At 46.5% G+C, this 21,326-nt stretch overlaps 1 protein-coding gene and 1 long non-coding RNA gene across 2 annotated transcripts in view; both read left to right on the forward strand.

The window, feature by feature from the left end:
* The first annotated feature begins 421 nt into the window (after positions 1–421).
* On the forward strand, positions 422–7,041 carry LOC119860757. The gene is made up of 3 exons (XR_005294628.2): positions 422–436; positions 1,197–1,937; positions 7,031–7,041. It is a non-coding gene; the product is annotated as an uncharacterized LOC119860757 (long non-coding RNA).
* Positions 7,042–12,233: 5,192 nt separating this feature from the next.
* Positions 12,234–21,326, forward strand: part of LHX4 (LIM homeobox 4) — a 58,162-nt gene continuing 49,069 nt past the window's right edge. The window contains exon 1 of the mRNA XM_038413783.2: positions 12,234–12,309. Within this exon, the coding sequence (XP_038269711.1) occupies positions 12,234–12,309 (76 nt within the window). The remainder of the gene's footprint in view (positions 12,310–21,326) is intronic.

Below are 21,326 nucleotides of genomic sequence, written 5' to 3' on the forward strand. Positions count from 1 at the left end.
ATGGAACTTCCTGGCCTGCGACTAATTACCTAAATGGACACAGGCTGTTGAGAGACAGTCGCTATTCCCTAATAGAATTTGCCCTCAAGTGCAATTTAATTTTCTCTGAGGTGGTTTTTCCAGGCTCCCCTCCCTCCCCCGTCCTCCCCTGACACACACACAGAGTCACTTTCCCAGCTTCAGAGCGGGATCAAAGCACCTTCTCTTCTGGGAGACCTGCCACCCTTGCCTCTTCCCTTTCCCTTTCCACCTTGTTTTCTTCTCCTCTTAAGCTTGTTTTTGGGGCATTTAAATAAGTCCCCCCAAGGACCCAGGCTCCTCGATGTATGTGTATTTGAGGAAATATGGATTCAGCTAATGTTTAATTATTTTCATTTAAAATAGCATCCTCCTGCTCTGCAGTTCCTGAAATGGGAGACTCTTTCTTCAACCTCTGGTGAGTACAGAAGCTCGTCCGTGTTTGTAAATACTCTGTACCTGGATCCACGTCTCTCTCGAGGAAGGGGGTATGCAAGATGAGGGGGTATAGAATGGATAGCACTGGAGGAATGGGGGAGGGGCTATTGCAGCGTTCTGTATAAAAAATTTCTGTGTTGTAGCTATGGCTAAGTGTTCAGGTATTCCTGTCTGTGTGATCAATAAGGGCTTGCCGCCGAGGCTCGTGGGTGCTTGGGAGCTGCAGAATGGAGAGGATCCTGCCAGCCCAACCCTTGTCTCTGAACAGTCCTTGATTCCCTTTAGAAGGGCTGGGGTTGGATTGTTTTCTGTATCTCGGCTCTGATGGCTGCGAACGTTACTGGGGGACGATTTTTCACATTGGTTCTGTTGCGGCAGGCTCTGGGCTGGAGCTGCACTCTTTGTGGGTTTGGTTTTTCAGCTGATTATTTATCTCCCCTTCCCCCCGTCCGCTGTTCCTCTTAAAGTGAAAACAGCCCCTGTGAAAGCAGAGAGTAACCCCAAGGGCCATAGCACAGACTGACCTAATCAGTTGTCTCTCCAGTGCAGACTGAGGGCATCTTTTGGCCCTGCCTGGTCTTTAGTTACCGTGGGCAGGAGATGGGTGTGTGCGTGGAAGCACTTGGGAAGCATTTTCCCACCCTGGGCTTTAGGACTGTTTCTCTAAGTGGACTGAGTGCTGGTGAAAGGTGATCAGCTGACAGCCCTTGAAGCCAAATCCTGTGTCTTTACCGGAACAGGTCCACTCCAGGCAGCAGCGCTGAAGCTTCCCCACCCATGTGCCCCAGCCCTCGACATGGACAGACCCCCTCTGAGGATGAGGAGGTAGCTCAGTCTCCACCATCCTTGGCAGCTTGGCGCAAACTGTCAGCATGTTTTATGGCTGACAGCGACAGTGGGAACCAGGCTGAGACCCACCACACTCCTTTCCTATAAGCCAGTGAACAGCCATCAGTGACTTGTGGTGTCTTTTGCTTGGGCTGGATGTCAGTGGCTGACCTAGCAGTGAAAGGGGCTTTATCTCCTTACCAATCCGTGAGCCTTTCTGCAATGGAGACAAGGCCCTTCAGTGGGATGATTTTGGAGGGCTGGATCTTACCCTGGAGTACCTTGACTCTCTAATATCCTGGGACTGACACAGCTACAATAACACTGCATGCTAGCACGGAATGAATGAAACTTGAGCCTACCTGACATCAGAATACCAGCCCTAGGGCCACTGCGGGTAGAAGGTTCCTTTTGTTTGATCACTCTCCTGACAGTGTGTATCATAAAACCCATTGTTTCATGTTCTCTGTGTGTGTGTGTCAATCTCCCCTCTGTATTTTCCACCGAATGCATCCGATGGGGTGGGCTGTAGCTCGCGAAGGCTTGTGCTCTAGTGGATTTGTTAGTCTCTAGGGTGCCACAAGTACTCCTTTTCTTTTTGCGAATACAGACTAACACGGCTGCTACTCTGAAACATGCATAACAAAGCTTTTGTTATATTAGCAGTGCATCCTCCAAAGTGTATCAGCAGTTGGTGTGCAGATATTAAACATATACATATGTAAGTTTGGCAGAATTTGATTTTTTTTTTGTATAATTTTGATGGATACTATCAATGTTTATTTTAAAGCATCTTTCTACATTTAAACATTCACAGTTGTGGGAAAATACGGGGATGGTTAAACATGGGATTTTGGTAAGTAATTGATCTTTAAATATTCAGGATAAATAGGCCAAATCCCCTGAGATGGGATATTAAATGGATGGGATCTGAGTTACTATAGAAAATTCTTTCCTGGGTATCTGGCTGGTGAATCTTGCCCATATGCTCAGGGTTTAGCTGATTGCCATATTTGGGGTCGGGAAGGAATTTTCCTCCAGGGCAGATTGGAGAGGCCCTGGAGGTTTTTCGCCTTCCTCTGTAGCATGGGGCATGGTTGACTGAGGGAGGCTTCTCTGCTCCTTGAAGTCTTTGAACCTTGATTTAAGGACTTCAATAGCTCAGACATGGGTGAGGTTTTTCATAGGAGTGGGTGGGTGAGATTCTGTGGCCTGCGCTGTGCAGGAGGTCGGACTAGATGATCAGAATGGTCCCTTCTGACCTTAGTATCTATGAATCTATGAAATCGCTTTACGCTGCCTGTATGATTCTAGTGTTTCCAGGCATGGGTGTAGTTGTCTTCACACAGGCCCTGATTCAGCAAGGTACTTAAGCACATGCAGGCCCACTGACTCCTACGAGTGCTTAAAGTTAGGTATGTGCTTAAATCCCTTGCTGAACTGGGGCCAAGGTTTTCTGATTATATAAAGAACAAAGCTAACATTCACACACACAAATTGTTAAGGTGGGTGTGTATTTATATACATTAAATGTACACAGGTGTGGCAGGGTTCTATTTAGTTGTGTTATTCTTTAATATTACTAGTAGCAGCTAGAGATCCCCGTTCGCATCAAGGGCCCGTTGTGCTAAGCATTGTACAAACACGGGGCTGGATACATTGCTATACCAAAGAATTTGCAATCAGAAGCAACCGGTTCCTCATGGGAAACTCTGAGATAAATTCTCCTTATAGATTTCTTATGCTTTATTACTGAAGCAGTGGTGTAGTGGGTAAAAAAAAAGTTGGTAAACTAACCTCAACTAAACTCCATGTATTCCCCAAATGAGAAGTGGGTAAGCTCCATCTACCTTCATTTACTCTCAACTACACTGCTGTATTGAACCCAGAAGCCCTAATCAATATCAGGCCCCCACTGTGTCAGGTGTGATACAAACCCAGAATAGACAACAGTCCCTACCCTAACAAAATAATTCTGGGTTTCCAGAGCGTTTCTGGTTTTATATCTGCTGTACACGTACAAGAATACAGGGCTTCTGCTCATTCCCTACCTTAAACCATGATCCTGTTCTTGTGACTTCATAATCCTCTGCTTGTGACATCATAATGAGCTGCTAAAACATTTGCTTAGGATGTCAAAAGCAGAGACTTATGAGACCACAAGCAGAGGATTATGACTTCTGGTGGGAGAATAAACAGCAAGAACAAGTGAGTTTTTACTAATAGTAGAGAATACTAGGCCCTGTTTTCATGCAAACCTCCCTAGTAATTCCCAAAAAATGAGGGAAGGGCAACTCCCTAGAAAATGATATACTGTAGCTCAGAGCAGGTGAAACTCCTGCCATTGCAGAGAGCTAACACTTGGCCTGTGCACAACCTAAATCCCACTGGAACCTGATTATTTAGGCTCTGGGGGCAGATCTTCAGCTGGTATAAACAGCCATAGCTCCACAATGGACCAATGACAATACACCAGCTGAGGATGTACCCCTTTGTGCTGGAGCTCTGCACAGGGGTGAGTTTCACCCTTAAAGGAATCATGTTTAAAGAGCTCTTCCAAGGAGTTCTTTGAGGTGTATACACATGATACCTGGGAGGACGCACCAATTCTCCCAGTCAAACTCCCTTTCTTTGGCAGGGACACAGGGTTGTCACTTGTACAAACTGCCCAGTTCTTTCCACAAAAAAGTCTGCTCTCTTTCCCCCCCCCCCCAGGTCAATTTTTCAAAAATCAAAGCAAATCCTGAAACTATTTTGTACTTTATGTGGAAATGGGATTCCCCTGCCCCCCCAAAAAATACCCTTAGTTTTGCTGAAAAGAAGGGCGTTTGCTGGTAAAGAAAACAGCCCCAGAACCAGGTCTCTTGTCTCTCTGGCCCACCACACCCTGCCACCTGTGTCATAGATTTTCTGTGTCCTGGTAACAGTGCTGTGCCAGACAGACAACCAGAAAATAAGAGTGCACATTCCAGATGGCCAGAGGGGAAGTCGAGAGACAAAAGAAAGGCTAGGAGGGTAGAGGAATGGATGACGGATGACTGGAAAGCCATGGAGAGTCAAAGCGCAAGGGGGAAGATAGATCCTGTTCTTTCATTGGACAGCTCCTTGCGGCTCCCCCTGGGGAAGAAGGAAGCTCCCTTGAGGTTTGGCTCTGTATTGCCCTCCTTGCTTTTTCTTTGCTGCGATGAGTAATATGGACCAGGGCAGAGGGTCTATATCAATCTAGCAAAGCAGAAAAATGAATGAAAATTGAATTCCCCAAGGAGAAGGGGGTGGGGCGGAAGCTGTTATCCAGACAGAAAGATAAATCATAGAGTTCTGGAGAGGAAGAAGAATGAGCTGGTTTCCACTAGCAATGGAATAATTAGGGAAACAGGTTCCAAATGTGAACGGGAATCTTGGAGGGAAGGAAGGTGATGGCTGTGAGTCTGTGTGTTCTGCTGCGCTTTGAGCCCAGCTTATAGATCTGCATTTAGGAATCTGCCTTCCAATTTCCTAGCGGTCTGTCTTGTGCTTATAGTCACCCTCCAGAGACGGCTGTACGATTCCCAGAGACACAGCTCAGACTGCGCTCAAGAGACTGCAGCTCCATTCCCTAGAGGCGGCTGCACTCTGTGGGTGTCTTAATGCACTTGGGAGGCCGGGGCTCAGCTGAGGGGTGGAGGGCTAGGCTGGAGTGTCATTCCTACCGTGCTGAAGAGAGAGACTGGTTTGCTCCCCCCACCCCAGAAGCTGACTTCTAAATCTCTCTGCACTTGAAAGACTGCAGCTTGATTCTGCCTGGCTTAGCACAGAGATCCCAGGGCCTTTCAGTGACTGCGGCGTAATTCTCAGAGTGATTTACATGTAGAGCCTACTGCCTTGAAGAGACTGTGGTTTGATTCCCATGTGCTGATTGGAAGATGTTCCTGAGCGTCAGAAAGGAAAGCTCTAGTGAGTAGTTATCATTCTTTGGGAGCTGTCCAATAGACATTGGCTAATATACATTTATATGTATCTATTAGTTGGCAGAATGCAGATGGGTGTAACTGTGACTACTAGAGTCAGTGTATCTGGACCTCTGTTACGTGTCAGGGTATTAGCCTTGACCCAGGTCAGGTCACTGAGTCCAGGAAATAAAGTTCATCTTACCAGCTCTCCTGAGTTTCATATCCTTATTATAAGGAGGGCTCAAAGGTGCATGACAAATGCATTGATCACATGGATATCAGCCCCATATCTGCAGGGTGGGAAAGTATATTGTGTGTGTGCGGGGCAATTTAAGAGCAGATTTAACTACTTTTAAAGTAAGCAACACTTGGTTTTAAATAGCACAACTTGCCTTATGATAGCTTTGAAATGCTGTGATGTTTTGCTTCTCTCCATTCTGCTTTGCATCATCAGATTTGAGTTGGTGGATGCATGTGACACATGCACAAAGATTAATCAACTCTCGGTAGTTGCTTCAGGCTTGAATTTCAGTGGAGCCAAGCACTCACAGCTCTCACTAACTTCAACTGGCATTTTGAGCGCGCAACACTTCTGAGTAACACTGTATTGTACCCTCAGAGTTGTGTACAGCCAGAGGGAGTTCTTCTCATGATGTCATGAGTCTGCCTATGCTCCACTGGTTGAGTGTGTTGTCACTCACTATCTTTTAGGGGTGGAGTTCTTTGCAAAGCTTTGGGAGTCTCCATCTTGATCCTGTAGTTAAATTAGCCTCTTCTAATAAGCACAATTGTTCTTTTCTTATTCACTACCAGACTCCTACTGGAATGACCTATATATGCAATGCAGCATTCTTATTTGTCTTATTTAATGCACTTTATTTTTTTTTTAAATAATTTGCTTTGCCTTGCAATAAGAGGTTTTATTTGAATATTCTTATATATATGCTCTGCAGAATTTGATTTTTTTAAAATAATTTTGATGGATAACACTGATATTTATTTTTATGCATTTTAAAATGTTTTTATCTATTTAAATTTTTACCATTGTGCAAAATTAAGGGCTTAAGCATTTTTTCAATTTTTATCTATTTACATTTTCACAGTTTCAGGAAACTATGGGGGATGGGGAGCAGACAATTATTGAATGACAGTAGACATCGAGCTTCAAAAAGTGAAAGGTTTAGGACCATTAAAACACAAATTGTCACCATCATAAAAAAGTAAATAGCCTTAAATAAAACTTTAGTAAGTTCTCAAGCTGCATTTTTCTTACTTTTTCCTGTCTATAAATTTGGATTATTATTGCTGGAAATAATTTTTGTCAGTCTGTGCATGTAATGTGAAATCAACGTTTATCCGCTTTTACCAACAAAAATCTATTCCTTCCTAGCCTTCTTATGTAACACTGGATTGTTCCTTTAAACTGTGCTTCAGTTAGCAGAGGGTAAGAGAATATGAGCGGATCCTACTCCATTTGACTGACTTTGTTCCTGCATTTAGATCCTATAGCATGGAAGGGATTGTATTTCCATTAACGGGGATCTGGGGATAAATTAAGTTAGAGAAGAAGGAGGGTCTTTGTGATTCAAGGCACTGGGCTGGGGTTCAGGAGATCTGGGTTCTGTGGCCTCTGCCACAGACTGTGCAATCTTGGGAGAATCACTTGATCTCTTTGTGCCTCAGTTCCCTGTGTGTAACGTGGGGCACATGATACTGATCTGCCTCACGGGGGTGTGGTGAGAACATATTCATTGCTGTTTGTAAAGAACTTGGTTATTTGTGGCAATGGGGTCACAGAAGTAGATAGATGCAGAAAGCAGAAGTGTTTGTGTCCATTAATCCTGAATTTACTTTGGGGAAAATAAAGAACGTGTGCCTGGGAAAATCCATATACATGCGAATACTGGACATTTGTTAAACTTTAAAGTCTCATGCTTGGCTGACACTTCTACTCCATTTCCTTCTTCCTCTCCTGCCCTCTCCCTTCCCCAGCTATCACTTGTTTCATGTATATTTTTCCCTGATGAGACTGGACAATTCCAGAGCCAATGAGCAAGTCTTTTTGCAGGCTAGCACTTTTCTCATTCCATAGAAGGGATTCTTTAGGAGCCTGTATGTCATCTCTCCCATACCCTCTTAGTTATTCCCTCTGACTGTCACCCCTAGTCTGTTTATGCAATTTTATCCATCACCCCAAGCATACACATGCTTTTCCTTCTCCTGCACGGCTTTCCTTCCAGCCTTTGTCAACCTGACCTCATCTGGAATAGCTTGACTTTGTACCAGTTTAGTAGGTGCATACTATGGAATTAATATTATGTCTTTGCTTGGCTCTGGAAGCCATGTGCCATAGGAATCCTGAAAAACATGCACAGACACAGAGCTTTTGAAATGTTCTCCATCTATGGCCTATGGATGTAACAAAATAGATTTTGATCTAATGCATTGATTTCTGCAATTCACTACAGTAATCCATCCCCAATAGCAACCTCCCATATAATGGGTGCTAGCATAATTATTAATATTGATAGAAACCATGTCATGTGGCTCCCTTGTCTGTAATGAAGAATCTCATGGGAGGTTTTTTTCCCTACTATCTTTGGTATTTTGTTCTTTCTTGATATATTGTCTATTCAACATTATGTATCAGGAAAAGATCAACATTTGGAGACCTCTCTCATGCAGAAGATTCCGATAGACAGACAGATAGATCTATAGCAATATGGGATATGTTATGCCATATTCCTTACAAGTGTTCTGTGTGTGGAAATTCTCTACATTCTCCCCCTATGCTTTTTAAATTGGGTGGGCCAAATTCACTTTTGGTATTTAACTGCACTAAACGTCAATGATTTTACTTCAGGAATTAACTTCACCCCTTGTCTTAGACTAGGATCTCATATCTTCATCCCTCCCTTCCCCTGAATTAAAGGGGAACTTGGGAAATGTCTGTGTGCTTACTCTCATTGTGGTGAACCAGTGTAAACACCCATAGAAGCTCTCCAGCAGTGAAACGTCTCAAAACATTCTTGCACAGCTACTCAACTGAATTCTCTTGTTTCTTTTTAACATCCATGGCCATGTATCCTTTTTCCTTCCTCCACTTTGTTTAACTGGTATTGTCACCACAGAATATTTTGTTTAATTGGTGATTGCCACCTGTCCACTGGACTTATGGAAGTATGATGTTGAATCTTGGGAGTCACCATGGTCACTATGGCCCTGGACAGATAGCCAGGAGACCTAGGGCCAGCTGAGGATCTGCCCCGGGGTTTTATTCTCAGCTCTGCCACTGACTGTGTTGCCTGGGGCAAGTCACTTACGCACTCTGTGCCTCAGTTTCCTCAGGTATAAATTAAGATGATTCTTCTCTCCCTTTGTAAAACACTTGCAGGTCCAGAGATGAAAAGTGATACAGAGCTCTCATCTATATTATTATAGTTAACGTTGTCCTAATTAAAGAACACAGGCAATTAAAATGAAATAAATACCTAAGATAAAAAGATTTCTGCATCTGGAGGAGTTATCTCTGAAAATTAACTCCTCTAGAAGAGTCCCAGAGTCCCACATGAACTCCTGAACCTTCTGGATGGCTGCTGGTGGGTTATGAAACACATTTTCCTACCTATATGGGAATGATTTGGCTCTTCAGCTTGGGACTTGTGTCCTGCCCTTGTGAGAACTTATTCCTTTCCATTCTCTGCTCCCTGGCCCCAATGCTTAGTCTCATCAAACAAGAGTTGATCTAAAAATAATGATTTTTGGGTGCAAATTGTAAGGAAAATATTGACATTTCAATGACTTTTTTGTCAACATTTGGAAAAATTCAACCAGCTTTAGAGCTGGTCTAAAAAATGGGATGAATATTTTTGTGAATATTTTTGCTAAACCATTAAAATTCTTGGGTTTTAATGAAAATTTGACCTATTCATTAATCTGGTTAACTTTTTGACTAACTCTAGATAGTAACTCCCCGTTTTTAAATTCAAATTTATTTGGTGTTTGCTTTTTGGGCTACCAGACATAGAATTTACTAGCCAGGTTCATAATTCCTTCTGCCAAATAGTTGTGTTAGGATCTTTCACCAAGGCTTAGCTCTTTGCACTTGTGCCTTTTACTGACTTGACAAACCCAAATGTTTTTGCCCTGCACACCTAGCGTCTAACAATAACAGTAATTAATAATCGCAGGCTCTGTTTGACGGATCGGACACAGTAGCATTCCAGCCGGGGACATCCTCAGTAAAAGTCCCCTTCGCTAAAAGTTATTTTTATTGGACTGGCAACAGGCTAGAGACAAGAGGCGTGGGGGGGGGGCGATGACCATTTATGCCAACGGAGGATCTGCAGCTGAGATGGGACGGGCAAGGTAAGCACAATGAATCAGATCCATTCCGTTGGGCGTGGGGAGGGGGAAATATGCGTGAGCAATGAGGTCATCTCCATTCATCCCCAAGAATGAATTTAGCCCAATGCCTTTTGCAGAATACAGGGGGGATTCACCCTCCTTCCCCTGCTCCCAGCCAAGCGTGACTGTTTCTGTGCAGCGGGCTGGGAGGAAGCAGATACATTGGTTAGAAAAGTACCTGTGTCCAATCAGCTATTAAACCTCGCAAAAGAGTCTTAAATTCCTCCATGAGAAATAAATGTTGATATTTTCGTTTGCTGGTACCCGAGAGATTTAGTTGGGGATTGGTCCTGCTCTGAGCAGGGGTTGGACTAGATGATCTGCTGAGTCCCTTCCAACCCCGAGATTCTATGATTCTATGACAGTAAATCAGCCCCAGGGATGGGAAACTCACTCGCCGTTATTGTTCGGTTTTTTGCTCCTTTCACTTATTGCTTTTTGTTTAAAAAGTCTCTGTTAACCGAGTCCTGATCTCGGTCTCTCTCATCTGTTGTAAAGGCCATTTCCCAGCGTGGTTTAATATCGCTGGCATTGGAATAGACACGGCTGTGTGCAGGGCTCTTGCCATCCGTGGGGATGGTCCACAATACAGAAGGGGCATGACATGCATTCAGTCGTTAGTTAGTGACTTTACCTCCTAAAATATGCTGTTTCAAAACCCTCCCCCGGCAGCCCCCGGTGAGGAAAGCAGTCAGCCACCCGGAAGAACGGGAGCAGTAGCAAATGGCAAACATTGCAATCTTTAAGGTGGAGCGCGGTATTTCTTAGGCCATCTTTCTTGTACATTAAGACGGGGTTTTCAGAGTACTATCGAAAGCCATTGGGCTGGCTGTTTTCTGCCTTGGGTTTCATGGGGGAAAAGGGGATGGCGGGGGTCCGTTCTGAGGAGGTTCAGTGGGCAGCAAAAAAGGCAAATGCTGGAGCTCTCCAGCCCTAATGTGGGGTATTCTAGCTTCCTAATCTAGCCAGCCAGCATCCCTTCCTAATGCCTAGAGAAAGAGGATAGGAAACACCGAATAACCGCAGCCCTGCCTGGAGCGAGAACCGGTCTCCTAATCAGACTCAAACCAGAGTAGGGGGATGTTTGGCTGAGCAAATATTGAAATTAACTAGATGAAATTAGTCAGTCATCCAGCTCATGTTGATATGATGGACTGGGGCTAGCAAAACTGGCCAGAGGTTTTTGTATGTATAAAGTGAAAAAAGCCATTAAAAAACCTGTTTGTTTTCCACTGTGTGACCTTTCTGCCCTGCGTGTCGTAATAATGCAGCAGTGGCTCGAATTGTTTGTAAGAGGGAAAAGCTTCATAATGAACAGAGACGGGAGGAATAGCTTCCTCGTGTGATCTCTGAATTTTTCCAGCTAAAGAAGTCATGGGATCCGAGCCATTTCAATGTGTGCGCGGCTTGGGGCCATGTAAGAGGCACTCGTCGAAAAAGAATCGCGATGCTCTGTGCGAAATGCCGAGCCCAGAGTTATCCGGCAGGTCTGTGCAAGGTGAAGCAAAGCGGCAGCTGACGCTGTATGTCAGCGTGGGGAGAGGGGGGAATAAAACACCGGCAACGATTTGGATAAAGGGGGAATCTTAGAAGAGCTGCTGAGGGACGACAGAACCAGGCAACGAATAAAGCGCGTGAGAAGCTGGAGCAGAGACGAGCGCTGCAAAATGAGGAAGGCCGCGTGGAAATGGGGCGCTTCATGCTCTTCCAGACGAACGGGGGGCAAACCCCAACTGGGAGGAAGGGTGGGCGGCTGGGCTCGTTTAATCCTGCCAGCGGCAGCCGAGGCGTGTGGATTTCTCGTAGCGTTTGTTACAAAGGGAGCAGGCTCCGCTGTGTCCGGCGGCTGGGTGGCGGAGGGGCAGATGGATGGAGCCGCAGGGTGAAGGGAAGACGGGGGTTGAAGGGGGGGGAATGGAGCAGCCGCGATGCCCAGGAACGAGGGATAGTACGGTGGGCTGTGATTGACCCAGGGGTTTCTAGCCTGCCCCGGTGTAGCAAGCCTGGGGCGCCGCTATTTCGCCGGGGTAACCTCCCGGTACAAGGGATGCCAGGACCAACCAGAAGGGCTGCGCTAAGCCAGCAAGACAACAAGCGGCTCCAAGGCACCCGCTGCCGCCGCTGCCTTTATAGCCCTCGAAGGGCAGGGGCGGGGCTGAATGCCAGGTGGCCACGCCCATAAAGGCACAGGCCGCGCCCACTTCGCCTGCTGGCCCCACCCCTAAAATCTTTACCTGGGCTCTGTCCTTTGGGTGTCCCCGCCCCAGTTTCTGACATGATGTAAGGGGATTGGTTGGAGGGGGCGGGGTCTCCCTGCGGAAAGTGACGTCACGCTCACTCCCTGCAGTGTGAATGAATCAAACCTGCCTTCAGGGGACCAGCATTCCAGCGAAAAGAGCTGCGGCAGCATCACTTTAACCCGGGATACACTAACCCAGGATAGCAGGATCAAAAGAGATTTGAAACAGACCAGGGCTAAAGCAGGGCCACTCCAGTCCTCCGGCACGTGTAGAAGGATCAGCCCTGATTGTACTTTAAACTTAATGTTTTGTTTTATTTTTGTAGAGAGATAAAATAGAGCCGTTTATTTTTTTTATTTTCTATTTAAATAAAATGATGCAAAGCTCAGCACTCACTACAGAAGGTTCTGTCAAGGGGCTTCCAGAGATTCTTGGTGTGCCAATGCAACGTAAGGATTTTTTTTCCCTCATTGATTTAATAATAAAGAAAACTGGCAATGATAGAAGCCTAAATGGTGCAGGGAGGGTGGCTAACTGCACTGTGAGATGTGGAGAGGCAGGGGCGGAAAAAGTACTTGAGAAATGTAAGACGGGTGGGTATTTCCATGTGAGGCAAATTCCTGCGAAGGGGCTGGATGAGGTTGGTTGCCTTCTTTTTAAAATAGTAATAATATATAGAGAAAAATAATAATATGCAACAGGGAAGGCAGTACCCGGAGAGCTTAGCAGACTGGATATGCAGGATGATTGTGCTGATTGGGGAAGAGGAGCTGCTAGGCAGCTAATGGGAAGTAAACAATCTTCCTAGATGAGAGCAAAATACTGGTCCCGCAGCCACATCAACTTTAAATCGCCTTGCAAGAAGTTGGGACACCCCCTAAGCGCTGCATTCTAAGGGGGGAAATCTCCGGAAAGTGCACCCATCTCGCCAATTTGCTCCTAAGAGTGGGGAGACCCCAATGCAAGTCACCGCTGGGGAGTTTATTTGCAATCTGCTCTTCCCAAATATGGGGGTGGGGGAGGAGAGAAGACCCGCTGAGCTGCCTGCCGGGGGAGATCCCAGGCGGTTGTTTTGTCAAATTGGACTTGAGGGTAGTGTAGCTCAGGCTAAGCTGTGAACTCTGATCCAGGAATAGAGACAAGTTATACGCATAGAAGAGCCTAGTTGTGAACCCTGTATCAGGAATATAGCTATACTATAAGCATATGTATGTATCTACACGTGTGTGTATATATAATATAGCTATGCGTGTGTGTATGTTTTATAACGTGTGTATGTACATATATATATATATATATATATATATATATATATATATTCACAAATATATATACACACACACGCTGGTATATATGTTGTTTGTGCATATATATGGGGATATATATATATGCACACTGATATATACGGTATGTGTTAATATAGATACATACACACATAACATAGACACATTCAGACTCCATAATATTCGTTGCTTGTGTTATGACCCCGTATTTCTTGCTCTGTTCCCAATGCTGAGCACGCGGATCGGCCGCTCCTGTAGGCGATAGATGCTCTGGCAAAGGGCTGGTTCCCTGCTCCGCTCTGAATGCGGCGTCTCTCCTCCGCGCTCGCAGCCCGTGTGTTCTGGTTACACTGAGAACGGCCCTGGGGCATTTCTGCCTTGCCCCTTGGGTGGCTTTTTCCGGCGGGGCTTTGCCTGGTTTCCAGCGCTTTCCCGGGGAAGTCTCGGGTCCGCTGAGATGTGAAATCAGCCGGGCGCCCGGAAAAACCATGATATGTAAATGGCTGGGGAAACAGATCAAGTTTTCTGCAAATGCGGCCACAGGTCTCTGGCTAACCGGGGCGCTGGCATGCGGATGTGTCGGTGTGTGCGTTGTTATACGTTACACCGTGTTGCTTGGCGTTGTACGGAGACTGCCCGCCCCGTGGGCTGAATGGTTTCGCTTGGAGATCCTTTTGCTAACTCACTCCAGGCCCGGGTCGCGTTTGCAGCCGGGAAGGGGGTCACAGTCACCGATGAGGGGGTACTTTACAGATCCCCTGCCATCCCGCCCCCCAGGTTAGCTCCTCTCCGGCGAGATCTCTTTGGAAAGTGATGGAGCGGGCTGGCGTGTGGGGGGAAGTTATAGGAAAAGTTAGGGGCCTTTCACACCTAGTTTGACTCGTAAATCTGTGCTACCGTCTGAAACCCAGCAGAAGGGAAGTGCGGTTACTTTCTTGCGATAGCAGGGCACATATAAGAGTGGCAAAAAATGTCCCGGTATGATCTTGGTCGTTAGAATAAGAAGAACGGGTTTCAGCTTCTGGACTGTTCCTTTGTTTGTATTTGATTGTTTGGAGCCTTTCTAGATTTATCTTTCTAACCTGTGGTGCCCTCTCCCCGGCTAGAAAACTGGGGATTGTTTTAAAGGCTGTATGGAGCCCGTGCGACCTCATTTTATTCCGCTTTATGATACAGAGGAGAAATTTCCTCCTCTTGCTACTGAGTTTTAAAATCCGCCTCCAAACCAATCTCCCGAATTCAGAGAGAGAATTAACTGGATCCGACCATTTATCCGGAGACAGACCTGTCGCTCAGAAATAGGGTTCAATTTATAGCTCGGGTCAGAGAATCTGTATTTATAATGAAGAGTCAGTTGGTTTAGATCAAATACGACTAGGTTGTATGTCAAAAATCCTTAAAATCCCATTGTATCAATCTGTCCAAATATTGATCTCTAGATCTAGACCGCTATTTAATGATGTATGGATACAGATCTCTCTCGTATACATATATAAATGTATAAACCGTTATTTCTGTATATACGCACAATTACCTGTATATTTATAGAGAGATCTGTATCCATGCATAATTAAATTCGTGTCTAGCTATATACCATTATGTATAGACATATACAAATTATCTCTTTTTTCGCATACACAATATCTATGCTATATGTTGATAGATACTATATATACATATATTCAAAGGTACGTGTATCTACATATCTTGATCTAGTTATCTTTTTTTCTACAAATCTCTGGCTGTAAAAGCATCTGTGTATTTAGAGACAAATCTTTCTTGTTGAACAGCTTACACACGCGTCTCGTGTGGAATGGAATCATTGATCAATTAATTCCTTGTCAGTCACTTTTTGTATTTTGGTTGCTTACATTTCGATGCCTAGCGGGTCACTGGCTGGCAGAGTTGAAATTCCTGACCCCGACAGGCAAAAGATGCTGTTTTCTTACCCTCTGCCTTTCCAGCGGTTGTGCTTGCGCAAGGGACTTGTAGGTCAGGAAGGGCTCTGTGCCCCTCTCTGCTTGGACAGCGAACGATCTTTAGGCAGCTCCTGGAACCCTCCCCCCCATGCTCCCGCTGGGCACTGGGGCTCAGGTGAAAGACTGGGGGGCTGCAAAGGCTCCTGGGGCGGGCATTTAGTCCAGATCCTGGTGGATTCTGGGTTGGGTAGAATCTTGCTGCAGGAATCTCCTCCACTTAATCTGGAGCGCTCCATCCCTTGGGTTTCCTGAGCAGCAGCCCCCGGATTCTCCTGATTTGCAACAATATTCTTCCCCCTCTCCCCCACCCCTCAGCAAACCAAACCAAACCAAAGCAAAAACTCTTGCTCGGGAAATGTGTCCAGAGCAGCCCTGACATAGCGGCTAAATGGAGAGTCTGAGTCAAACATTTCCAGAGAGAGGGGACAGGAGCAGCCGCGTTTCACCTCCGGCTCTTTTATCTCCTTCTCTCATCCTTAATGCATCCGATGAAGTGAGCTGTAGCTCACGAAAGCTTATGCTCTAATAAATTTGTTAGTCTCTAAGGTGCCACAAGTACTCCTTTTCTTTTTGCGAATACAGACTAACACGGCTGCTACTCTGAAATCTGTTGGGGTTGTAGCGGGTGTGTTTGTATTTTGTTTGATTAAATAAATGCAAAAGCCGCGCAGAAAGCCCCCTGTGCGGGGATGAAAGATCGTTGCTTTCCAGTGACCCCTGGTTCAGAGCCCGCTCCTTACCAAAGAGGAGACATGAGACGCGGGTTGTGAATTTCACTAGCCCCCTTTCTTTGTGTTTGCTGTGGACTGTTCACCTGCCACCTTTGCTGTTCTAGGTACCAGCCCCAGGGATTTGTTTTTAATTGCTCTGAGTTAGCAATATTTTTTCTACCAGTAAGAAACTGAGTCCGACACCGCTCTCCTTCTCTTTCGTTCTCTGCAGTGTACACCCCCGGTTTTCTATTTATTCCAGACAACGAAATGATGACTGTTCTAGGCAATCGTCCCCGTTAACAATTGTTTTAAATTCGACTAAACAAGTAACCGATTACGAATAGGGTGTGAGGAGTGTTTGGTCCCGCTCCCCGCCCTTACAATATCGCTCCCAGCAGGCGTGAGAGAAGGTCTTACAATTCCCTTCGATTCGAATTCGAGGAACCACCTGGCTTGAGAAGGAATGTCAGATCGAAAAGTCCTCTCTAAAGGGCGGTAGGAGACACTGCGGATGAGAACAGCGAAGGCCTCCGTATGAGGTCCGATTTCCGCTCTATACTGGGAGTCCTTGACCCCCTGAGTCCCAGGCAAGAGGGAAAATCACCCTGTGCTATTTATGCCCACTTTGACCTGGACTGTGACCAAATCCCAGGGCTCCCCAGCCCTGGGCGACGTCCCCTTTCCTGGCCGGGAGCCTGTTTTAGCATCTTTGTAATGAAACTCATCTCTAGCTCCCTGGGACTCTTTCACACTAATCGGCTGGAGGAAAAAGTAGCTCAGGGATGTCTGGAAAACGCCGTTTACAGGGCTGGGATGCGGGGCTCCAGAGCTGGTTGATTGATCCCTTGGGGTGTCCCATATGCAGCCCAGCCGGGGCCACTCAGTGCTGGGGTCAAGATCGGAGGAAGGGGCATTTCCCTACCTGCTTCGAAGCAGGAGGAAACTCCGCCGACCCCACCGCCTCCCAGTGCGCTTCCCTGGGGCGCAATTTTCCTTCCTCCTGTTTGCACAGAAGGACATTCCATCTCAGCGGCAGGTGGAGCGGGTGGGTGGTGAGCGAGGAGAGGGAATTGGTTTGGGTGAGAAGAAAATTCAGGCACTGATATCTCTGTGAGCTGATTGCGATGCAATAGCGACAGGAGACAGACCTCAACAATTCAAAGGAGTACTTGTGGCACCTTAGAGACTAACAAATTTATTTGAGCATAAGCTTTCGTGAGCTGAAAGCTTATGCTCAAATAAATTTGTTAGTCTCTAAGGTGCCACAAGTACTCCTTTTCTTTTTGCGAATACAGACTAACACGGCTGCTACTCTGAAACAATTCAAAGAGTCTCTCTATCCCCACATACAGATCGATAGATAAACTATTTCTCTGTAGAGAGATCTAATTCGAATTGTCTATGGATAGAACGTATTTATCTTCTCACACACATGTAAATGTAATTGTTTTTACCCCTGGATCCATGCAGATAGATTGTTTGAATTAGAGCTGCGTGGATAGATTTTGTATCTATATTCCTGTATTTGTCTGTTGATGCATCGTTTCTTAATCGACAGATACAGAATTTGTTGTCGGCGCTGTGGCGGAAGCTTTGTTATGCGTGTCTGTTTCTAGCCTTATATTTGTGGATTAGTGTTGAAAAGACTAAAGCGATTGGGTTGGTTCGTAAAATCTCATTTATTGTCTGTAAATGGTCAGAACTGGTCAGAACTTCATCCCAAACCGAACTGGGCAATGTACAGCCCTTCTCTGGGTTTAGCTCACCTGAGGGTGAGTCGTCTCTTTCCCAGCCGTCTCCTTTGCACTTCGGAAGTGTGCCTCTGAATTTGGGGAAGAGGTAATTTCCACCCGCCGCCTACCCCCGGGTCGCCTTTTGTTAATTTCGCGATTATCCCGCACATTCCCGCCGGTTCAAACCTTTCCCCTCTTCCCAGCCAGTCGTTGGCCCGGTAGGTTATCAGCGTCAAAAGCCCCTTTCCAAGTTGGAAGAAATAAACGAAACCTGTGGGATTTGGGGAGGGGGAAAAATGCTTCCGATCCGGGAATCTCTCGCCTGCTTTGTATTTTTTCTCTCACCTCATAGCCCACATTCCTAGAGATGTATCTGGTATGAATTAGCTCCCTGGACTAGTGCAGGATTAAGCCGGGAAGGTGATGGGGAAAGACGAGCGCCGAAGCGCTTTTCTGGGCTTGTGTGTAGTTTTGCCCTGGTAATTTCCTTTCTCGCCCTCCGATCTCCTACAGTCCTGGCTCTTTCGGGCTGAGAAAAGAAATCTAGTTTTATGTCCTCGCAGATTGCAGGAATTGCCCCCACCCCCGATGCGGGGATTTTCCTCCTCAAGTGTGCGCTGTGTCACTTTCTCAGCACGGGTCCGGATCGCTCCTGACGTTTATCAAATCGTGTGTTAGTTAAAGACGAAATATGTGCACGGCGCCAAACCCAACCCGCCTGCAGGAGAGACGAACGCGCCCAGCCTGCGTTCAGCTGCCCAGCGCCTGCTTTTTTTCTATTCTAGTCAATGGCTAAGTGCTCGATCCCGTGCGCCCTGCTTCCCCGCTAACTTCACAGGGAGTTTGGGGGGCTCGGTGGATCACGGTCCCGGCTGGGGAAGGTCGATCCAGGGCTGCTTCCAGGACACAACTGTGTTGTCGCCCACTCTGGTGCCGATTCTGTTATGCACCCGCTGTTTCTGGTGTTCGCTGGGGGCGACGCGCACACCCTGCGGCGCGTTAATGGTGCAAGCGTTTTGTAGTAGCAGGGGCTATTCTGCTCCGATGTGACTTCCCCTGGAGCAGGAGCGGCCCGGGACTTGCCACCAGCCCTTGTGTAGCACACCTGCGGCGGCCGCTCGACTTTGTTTCGGTTCCATTGCAATGTCGCTTCTGTGGCAGGGCGAGTAAACACAACTCGGGAGGCTGATCCTGAGAGAGCAGAAACTGCACAGTGCAGAAGCGAAACCTTGTGTGCGCTACCCAAGGGCTGGGATCAGATTCCCCAGCCCCCTCCACCTCACCCAGGAAAGCTGCCCCTCGATCTTTCTTGCTGTCTTCCCTGCCTTGTGGGTCAGGGAAGGATCACGGCGCCCGTAAAAGGGATGCCAAGCCAAAGGGCTGAGAATTCACTTCCTAGCATCAAGCCATGAGGAGAAAGCCCGGGAGTGCCCAAAGGGGGAAAGACAGCGGTGGAAAGCCCCGGATCTCTGCCGTGTACCCCATGGAATCAGGAAACCCCAGAATCCGGAGCCCTCTGAATGAAATATTTGTGATCCAAACCAGGTTTGACAACTTCTCCTTGTCTCACCTGGTTATACCAAGGTATATTGCAAGCGTTGTGTTGTAAATTATCCACTGTGACTGTCCTGAGAGCTCTTGGCCTCAATGCACAACAGGATGGACTAAAAGGAGTGTCAGCCTTCACTCCGGATTACTTGGCTGTTGCCAATCTGTCTCATTTACCTTTTTGTCTTGCAGTATATTTTTGTTTGTTTGTTTTGTTTTAACACAAGTGATGAGTCTGATTTTCCCGGCGTGGTGGCTACAGGGGGTTGAGTTACTGGTCAGATCCGGGGACTAGGGATCAGGAGACTTGAATATTCCTGACTTTGCCACTCACTCGATGGCATTGGGAAAGTCGCATAAAGCCAGATTATGTCCCCTTCCTTCGGGCTGAATAGCACTTTCCTCTCCATTTCCAGTGTGAGGGAAGCAAAATATTGCCTTAGCCTGGCTCCTTGTTTTCTCGCTGGTAAAACGGAGCTAACACCTGCCCAGCCCGTTGAAATCCTTGTTGCTATTATACACGCAAGCCGCTGTTGTATGTTTCAGCTCGTGCCTCCGCTGCGTTTCAGGCTGCGGGGTGGGTCCAGCTGCGTGGGGACTCAATGAATCTCTTTGCACCTGGGGAGGGTCCGCGCGGCTCTTGCACCTGGCTTGGAACCGAGCGGTTAGCAGGCGTAGCACCCGCCTGCTGTGCCCCCCTGGCCTCCCCAGGTGCTGTGGCCAAGGCAAGGCAAAACTAGGCAATAGGAAGAGTGTGCTGGGTGACTCACGGCACGGGGAATGACCAGGACTCAGCAGGATTTTGTGTATGGGTCATTGCAACGTGAAACTGACGCGTGCTTTAAAAACAGGCTGTAGTGATACTGTGAGTTTGTGGCGTCCAATCCTCCAACCCCTCCTCACTCACACAAATAATCCTCACTCCTGTGTGTAGTCCCATTAGCTTCAGTTGGACCTACTGATGTGGGGAAGAATATGAAGCCTGAGTTAGGAACAATTTTACCGGTGTTAACATGCAGCTGTTTCCATTCTTGTTAAGTGATCAGGCGGTGACTGAGTGGCTTGCACAATGCCATTCTTGAAGGGGAATTAGGATGGCTGGTTACTGAATTCTTTTAAACTGCAAACGAAGCCAAGTATGAACCAAGCAAGCCACCATTTTCTTCTACTCTCTGTAAACTAAAATAATAATCCTGCCCAAGCTGATTTAAACCCAATGCTTTTTTAATTGCTCTCAGCCGGTGAACTTCGAGCCCGAGATGACATTTTTAGGGTTGAATTATGAACTTCTCTGTAATGGAAATACTGACACGAGCTTCACTAGAGTGGCACCAGTGATATTGCGATGATAAATGAATGACACCACTGGGCTATCGCCTGCCATCATTCCGCACGCAGATCTTCAGGGGGAGCTGCGCAGTCAAAGGGATGGCAGAACAGGAACCCACTGACGTTGCCTCTGCTTATACCGGATCTGAATTTGTCCCTGTGTCTTTTCCCGCTCACACCAGTTTTTCATTCTATTTGTGTTTTAGTCTTGGGGAGGATCTCTTTGGGGGCTGACCCTGGGAAGTGCTGGGTGCCCTCAACTCCCATTGGCTCTCAGGAAAGGGACTCAGAACCTTGGAAGTTGGGGCATTTTTTGGACTGATCCAAACCCCATTGAAGTCAATGGAAAAAGTCCCAGTGACTTCAGTGGGGTCAGATCAGGCCCTTTACAAGGAATAATTGAATTAACTGGATATTGTTGCATGGTGTCTTGGAGGATATGATCAGAGTGCAAAAATATATGAAGAAGGCGAATAAGGAGTAAAACATATGTTTAGGTTGGTGCCAAGGGTATAGCCTGGGGTAATAGGATGACACTAACAAAGGGAAAATATAGGGTGAATGTCAAGAGAAAAATCCTATGTGTGAGATCTGTAAGGCTGTGGAATAGCTTCCCCTGGGAGGTGCTAGAAGACCCATCATTTGAAACACAAGCTAAGCCACTGCAAGCCACAGTCCTGCACAGGTTCCCAGGGAATAGATGAGATGGTTTAGTAGGGCTTTTTTTAACCTTGTTTTCTATTATTCTATTTAAAAACTCTGCTTCTCCCAGATAAGGAGAGAATGAAAGTGAGCACTGTTTGAGCAGCATGTGATCTCAAATAGTTAAAGACAAAATACAATCCTTGGCTTTATTAGAATAAAACAAAACTTAGAATGAG

This window comes from Dermochelys coriacea, chromosome 8 (genome assembly GCF_009764565.3).
Source record: "Dermochelys coriacea isolate rDerCor1 chromosome 8, rDerCor1.pri.v4, whole genome shotgun sequence".
In the NCBI taxonomy this organism is placed as follows: Eukaryota; Metazoa; Chordata; order Testudines; family Dermochelyidae; genus Dermochelys; species Dermochelys coriacea.